Genomic DNA, 7591 nt, shown 5'->3' on the forward strand with positions numbered 1-7591 from the left:
TTACACACTTCACAGCTACGAACCTCGTTGGGGGAAAACAGCCCGACTGTGTCGATAAACACAGCCTGGGGCTTTCTAGAGCTATCGGAGGGCTTTGGGGCAAATAAACAAGCATTTCAGTGAATAAATGTAAGCATTACTTTAGATCACAGAGGAGTTTTGCAGATATATTTTGTATATGTTCTTACCTTTTTGGGAGAGAACACACCAACTGTCCCACCATCTTCTCGCATTGCTACACCCATTTCTGCCAGCAAGGCCTCTCTGTGGATGAATGTCAGACTCAGTATACTAAGGGGCTGCATTTTTTTGTCTTTATGTCAAGATGCCTTACTAATTAATATAGTTTATATGCTGCACAAATGCAAAGTGGTTCATTTTTCATCAGTCCAACTCCATTGTTTCCTATATGCTAATGACTCCATACGTAGTTACAAGCTTAGGTCAGGAGGAAACAAGTATGCATACTATTCCTTAAACCTGTTCTGTTTTTACACATCCTTCTCTGTGCAAGTAAAGGAGTCATTTTAAGATGAACCATTTTTTAGACTTATATTATAAATTTAAGTCATCTTTAACAAAAAGGCCACAGCCTGTTTCCTCAACATTACAAGAGCATTCTTTAATGTTATTTGTGGGATTTTTAAAACCGTTTTCTACTATGAGCCTGTTGTCTCTCTGTTGTCATAAATTAGTGTCTTTTTCACAATGTATTTGTTTGTTTTAGCTAGGACTCTTTTTAGATTAGATTAGATTAGATAGACTTTAATGATCCTAAATTAAGAAATGTCAGTGTTACAGCAGCAAAATATAAGACACACAGCACACATACAGAATACAGGAGAATAATAAAAGAACATTTAATGTAAGAGAAAAACTGAATCTAAAGGATTTAACTAATAAAATGAAAATGAAATATATCTCACCTTTCCATTCTAATGGCTTCTGTTCGGCGAAGTTTCTCTTCCCAAGTCTCATTGAGTTCAGCAATGATTTTCTCTGTTTCCTGACATTTCAAAATACAGTGGTCAGGTCAGGTCAAGGACAGGTCTGGTGATGATGTTCTATACTTTGATTTTTGTCATCAAATACCATGAAAAGAACAAAACAGACAACGTACTGATCCCACTTACAAACATTGTGTGTTTAGCTAAAGCCTGACATATCTTATTATTTTGAAGTCAATCCCACATACAGTGGATGGTTCTGCTGCCACAAATACTCACTAGAGCACCAAGTCCATGACCAAAAATAGTCCACAAATGCACAATTTACTCCTGTTTGTATTGTTTCTTCTCTTTTAGAAAACCTTTGTTGCTTTTCATTCCCCCATCTCTCTCCCCTCACTTAATGCCATCCCTCTACTATCCATTCTCTAATACAGATGCCTCACAAATACTCAAAGATGTATGATTTTTGACAATGAGCCATCAGGGGAAGTCAGAAAGTACTGATAAACAGACAAATACATGTTAGTTTCAGTCTTTTCATGATATTTGTCAGCCTTAAACTTTAAAGGTCCCATGACATGGTGCTCTTTGGATGCTTTTATATAGACCTTATTGGTCTATAAGGAGCAAGATTCCAGATTGGCCCATCTGAGCTTTCATTTTCTCAAAGGCAGAGCAGGATACGCAGGGCTCGGTTTACACCTATCACCATTTCTAGCCACTGGGGGACCATAGGCAGGCTGGGGGAATGCATATTAACGTAAAAAAATTCATAAAGTGACATTTTCATGCCATGGGACCTTTAACTACTGAGAAGGTTATGAGTAAAGTGCTTAGTGAAGACACTGAAGATGTATCTGCATATGATCTATAAATATACAGCTGATAAGCTGATATCCAATATGTACATGCATCACATTAACACTGTGTCAATGCAGAGTGTGGGTTTGAGAGTTTAACTGTGTGCAGCATATTATCCAGTGTTTACCTTCAGCCTCTCGATGGCCTCTTCGCTGCCCGGGCTGAACATGATGCGGTCATGAAGACTGGCGATGGATCCGGCACGGCTGGACAAGGCTGAGAGAGACGGAGAGGGACTCATCCCCGTCATGGCATTGGTCACTGTGGAGAGATCATCTCTTTGATTCACAGCTTGGCCTTTATTGTTATTGTTCTTGCAATCGGATAGGTCTGTCGCTGTGGGAGGGGGCGCCGGGTGTGTACAGGAAGTGGGTTTGGAGAAATCAATAATAGGGAATAAAGAAATTGAGAAATGCAAACAGATAAGGAAGAGAAGAGAAGGGAGAATAGAAAAGAAAAGGAAAGAAGATATGTGGCTTGAAACAAATCTAACTCACAGAGAGAAACTTGAACTGCTAGTACACAAGCGAGGGCAGCAACAGCAGAAAGACACACGCAGAGAAGAAGACTTTAACTTAAAAGATGCAGAGGTCATCCAGCCATGACCAAAAACAATGCAGCTATTATACAAAAAGTTAAGCAGAGACATTCAAAAACATTCAAAAACAAGAAAACATAAAATAGCCATATATTTAGATTGTTGATCTTCATCAGATATTAAATCTAGTATGATATAGGGATTATATTGCTCACTCCCTCCCTAAACTTAGTCATCATGTATGTAAAACTAAATATATCAGCTAGGCAGCCCTTTGTGCAGAGACATAATGACTCATTTGTAATAGGGTCATATTTCCTGCAGAGAACATTGGGAAGCCAGAACTCCCAATTAAGATTATTATCTAAAAGCAGCAAGATATATCTAATGCTCAGTGTGCTTCTCTAAAATTAGAAATTAGAAATCCATTTCTCTGGCAGAGAATTAGACACAGTGGTAAGTCTCTTTTAGGATAACCTTGAGTCTTCATTGGACATTTATTTTGAAATCCAAATTTGCATTGCATTTGTGTTTCTATTTATCAAAATAGTCTAACAAAAAACCTGATTTCATATCATGTTCCCTGTTTTCTGTACAGTGATTTTTCCTGCCATTGTTGTGGGACGACGAAGGCCAACGATAGATTCTACGAAATAAAGCCTATAAACCCTGCAGCTGTTGCTATGACAACAAAGAGCAATAATTTGGGAGAGTGTTTCACACCCATCCATCTGGTTGCCCTCCTAGATGGATCCTGTAATATTGCCTTTGCAGTGCAGTTAATAAAGAAAGACAGTAAACATTTATGGCATACAATGAGATGACTACCTCAAAGATCCAATATTATGTAAGTGATTATATTCTCTCTGTGACAGTTATCATCTTATGTTTACTGTTATGGCTGCCAACAGGAGGCGATGGAGTCAGACAGACCCTGCCAGGGTAATGGGAAGCTACAGTTTGTACATCAGGGAAATCACAGACAGGGATGATTCTTGTCCATAATCTCCCATATTGTATTGCTCTGCTTTATTGCTTCATAAACAATTAAGCTCTGTCCCACCAATGCCACAGCTACAAATCCATACACAGATCTCTACAGCACCATGGCACGGCACATTTAGCCCAATAGGACCTGATTAGAGCCAAAATGACAAAGCTTAAAAATCACCCTCAGGCCTGGACTGCATGCTGTTTACATTGCATTAACATTGTCTACTCGTATTTCAGTGCAATTCAATCTATTCTTTATGATACTGTGGTGCTGCAGAGATCAAAGAAAAGCTACTATTTACTGTCACATTAAGCACCAGTGATGCTAAGCTGCCACAAGAGCAAAAGCAAGAGCCAGAAAACACACACATTTCAAACCCTCTATGTCAGCACCAGTTGCTCGATATGCTGGGAGAAGAGAAGATAAAGAGTGATAGAGAAAGAGAAAAAGAAACAGTGAAACTATAGTTTTAAATATTCACTTATTTGCTGAAAAAAAACAAAACATTTTGGTGCAAAGTTGAAGATGCCTTCAAATGTATTTTTTTTATTTTGTTTACAGATAGACCAGAATTCACACCTCTTTCTTTCAATGAAGAAGCACATAAGGGGGTGCATTCACTTCTGGATGTTAACCTGCTATGCTATTTGAACAAAATAGCTAGAGCCTACATTTAACATAAGGGTGAGGCTATTTGCACCCCTGGTACAATTAGAAGTGTATGCTATTTGCACCCCTGGTACAATTAGAAGTGTATGCTATTTGCACCCCTGGTACAATTAGCAGTGTATGCTATTTGCACCCCTGTGCATTTACAGTACCTTGGCATATATTTACACACAGTTATCCATACTACTCATGTATTACACCTTTTTGGAATATTATCGCCCTGACATTCTTACCCTAACCATAATCATCCCACTCCTCTTGCCTAAACCTAACCAACCCAACCAGAGCAGGCATATTCATGAATCTTCCCCTACCACCCTGCAAAAAAAATTTGCGTTCGCGGGTCCTGACTTGCGCAATTGCATGCAAATTATCCAATCCAAATTTAAAAAAATAAGATCACCACACAGGAGAATTGAACTCCAAACTCCCATACCAAAGGCAAGCGTACTAACCACTCACCTAGCAGTTCTTTCAGGAAGTTGAACAACTGTTTACCCCTTGATTTCTTCGAGCCTCGGTTGCTAGGTAACCATACTGTATACAAAAAAATAGGTACTAACTAACAAACTAACGGTTGTATGCTTTCACTGAAGACAGAAAGCGCAACTGTAGTATCCATTTTCAGCTAGAAATTCAATTGTTATAAACTTTAGAGACAAAACTTCCCTAATATGCCAGTTTCTGCGGTCATGGAAGATGAACGTCCGCCATGATTTCGGTGCACACGAGCAACGTTTTTTTGTTGTTACGCCACAGGGTGTAAATAGCTCAGCTGTGTGGCCGAGGCTATTCGTACCGGGGGTGCAAATAGACACTCCGTTAACATAATGCAACTCAATTGCATCATTTCATTAGACACTCCATGCCTGGTAAATGCCCGCTATTTTAAACTTCACACCTCCAGGTTGTATCTAGGACTTTTTCTATTACATGTTCATGCCAGCTTGCTTGACATGCTAGCTCCAGAAGCAAATGCTTGAAACCCTGCACACACTATTCTGGACCTGCCTATTTTTGTTTTTTGCCACAACATGGAATTTAACTGCACTTTGCCAATTCGGAGAGAATCTGTTCATCTTCATTCAAATTTTCACATTGACTTTTCTGCACTGGCAGCAGCTTAATTTGCTTCATGTTCTATCTGTGCACACATCAGCACGTGCAGTGTTTGTGAGTGCAGGGAGAATAAAAGTGCAGTGCTTGTGAGGTGAGCTGTGTGGGCTGAGCTGAGACTGACGCCGTATCATTGAGAATAGTGTGCATGCTAACTAGAGGATCTGAAACCATTACAAAAGTTTGATATTAAATCTAGATATAGCCCAACTGTTCACATGAACCCACTAAATGATGCCTTACTCTCAATGATGTCACCCAGGCCCTGGGCAAAGAGGAGGTCTTTCAGACGAGACACCTCCTCCTTCAGCTCTCGCACCAATCGGTTGTTGGGATCCTCATTGATAACAGCGTTACAGCGAATCTGTTTGGCGCGGTCTGCGTACCTGTGGGTATAAGGGAGAGATGATTGAACATGTGATACAGGTGAGGGAGGAGAAAAAAATACACACACACATCCAAAGGATTCTGCAGCCTGGCATTGCAGCTGCAACTCACAAAGGAGGTTGGAAACGTGAAACTGATGCAAGCCACAGAGGTGAACTACACAACACTTTGGTCTCACTGGCATCAATGCCCCTCAAAGCCACATTTAGCAGCTATGTGGGAGGAGAAAAGGTGTTTACCTGAGTGTGCTGAGGGTCTCATCGTAGTTGATGTCAGCTGGACTTAGGGCAGCTACCATCGCAGTACGAGAATTCCCCCCTGACACAATGAAGACGAAAAACGCTTTAGTTTCAGTTTTTGGAGAACAAATGGATCACCAAGAGAAATAGTGTTCATACCCAAATTTTCTCTCAGTAGCCAGGTCAAAACTGAATCTCTGTAGGGGATGAAGCTTTCCACCTTCTTCTTCTTTTTATTCTGTGTATCAAATTGAAACAAACAAATAAAATCATTATATTTATTGTTTTTACTATACTATAAAAAAAATAACACTAAATAATTTTAATAAATTACCTTATTCGGTCCAGAGTCCTGAAATGAAGTAGAAAGTAAAATTACATGTATTCTTCATAACACTTGCCTCATCTTACAATGTACAGTTTGCAGATATACATACCACTTCTGCCAAAGCAGAGATGACTTTCCCCAGTGTAGTTAGAGATTTGTTGATATTTGCTCCTTCCTGTGAGCAGAGGATGATATTGACATTGAAAATAAACACACATAGTAACACAGTAATTGTTTCCCATTTAGTCAATAAAATGGGTTTTTAGATCTGTGTTTCTGTGTTTGAATATCCAAAATGACTTTTCACCTTAAGCCGAGTCCCTTTGGCTCCAGTAGAATCTGCCCTCTCACTGCCAGCCAAATCCACCAAACTTATTTTGCTGACCTGCAACAGAACATCCAATAATTAGACTGCCAATAAATAACACATTAGGTGACAAAAAAGCTAGAGCTACTCATCTTTATTCTAGAGACATGCTTCATTAAAGAAACATCTTTACAATGTTACCTTATCGTTACAGTATGACCTTCAAGCAATCATTGATTTCCAATTTACGACACGTAAATCAGGGTCATCAATCAGCTCATAGAGGCAACAGCTCAATGTTAAATACATTCAGTCAGGATGGGATAAAACTCTACCTTCTCAGAGGTGTTATCAGTCTCAGCATCATAGCGTTTCTGGGTGAATATGATGTTAAAGACAGCATGCGAGCGACTGCTTGTCTCATTCATGTTGGTGGCAGCCACCGTCCTGCAGATACAATGAAGACATTTTTATTAGTTTGTGCAACAAGATGTTTGTTTGCTCCACATTTGTCTAACAAGAAGGAAATGTCTTTTAAAATGACCGAGCAAATTATTAGTTCGGTTATTTCTATTGTAGGTCCGAAAAACATAATAAAGAAACATAACAGGATATAAATAATGAGCTGAATCTTTACATACATCATAAAGAGCTTTATTTTTTGAGTGTCAGCACAGCTATAACTGTAATCTCCTCCACTTAATCAGACATGTCTTTAATGTATTTGTGATGTTTGATTCATGCCTTAACATATCTAAACTCCTGGTACATGACATGAATTGTTGTCTTTCAATTAGTTTGACTATACAAAACATTCTCCAGCAAGAACCAAAAATGGTATAGACTGTAATATTTCACCAGATCCTCTGGAACAACAGAGTGAAGTGCCTGAAGGAATAAAAAGCTCCATCACCTGGCCTTGTTGCCAGAGTCCATCAGGTCCTGGATGTCATTGTAGGCAGTGACAGCCAGTTTGGACAGGTCCTCCACATAAGGTCCCATCAGAGGATGTTCTCGGACACGCAGGTTCCCTTTATTTTTGGGGTTCAGTAAATCCCGCACACGTTCACAGTAGATTTCCATGTAGCTTACCTGTTCAGATTCATAATATTAGCTTGAACATTCATAACAGGTGTCAGGTTTAGGTTCACATACCGCAGACGTCTATTTGCATTAATTGTATTAGTAGTATTGGTGTTTGT

At 39.3% G+C, this 7591-nt stretch overlaps 1 protein-coding gene across 29 annotated transcripts in view; it reads right to left on the reverse strand.

The window, feature by feature from the left end:
* Positions 1-7591, reverse strand: part of kif1aa (kinesin family member 1Aa) — a 48176-nt gene that overhangs the window by 26063 nt on the left and 14522 nt on the right. For 17 of the 29 annotated variants that reach the window (XM_039811062.1, XM_039811061.1, XM_039811065.1 and 14 more), the window contains exons 6-17: positions 7303-7481; positions 6725-6836; positions 6390-6467; positions 6192-6257; positions 6089-6106; positions 5914-5992; positions 5755-5833; positions 5372-5514; positions 3712-3750; positions 1939-2147; positions 927-1006; positions 189-264 (exon numbers count right to left, since the gene is read on the reverse strand). In XM_039811062.1, coding sequence (XP_039666996.1) covers positions 189-264; positions 927-1006; positions 1939-2147; positions 3712-3750; positions 5372-5514; positions 5755-5833; positions 5914-5992; positions 6089-6106; positions 6192-6257; positions 6390-6467; positions 6725-6836; positions 7303-7481 — 1158 coding nt within the window. The remainder of the gene's footprint in view (positions 1-188; positions 265-926; positions 1007-1938; positions 2148-3711; positions 3751-5371; positions 5515-5754; positions 5834-5913; positions 5993-6088; positions 6107-6191; positions 6258-6389; positions 6468-6724; positions 6837-7302; positions 7482-7591) is intronic. The other 12 variants (XM_039811070.1, XM_039811069.1, XM_039811088.1 and 9 more) reach the window with 3 other exon arrangements.

The sequence above is a fragment of the Perca fluviatilis genome, chromosome 9, assembly GCF_010015445.1.
Source record: "Perca fluviatilis chromosome 9, GENO_Pfluv_1.0, whole genome shotgun sequence".
Lineage (NCBI taxonomy): Eukaryota > Metazoa > Chordata > Actinopteri > Perciformes > Percidae > Perca > Perca fluviatilis.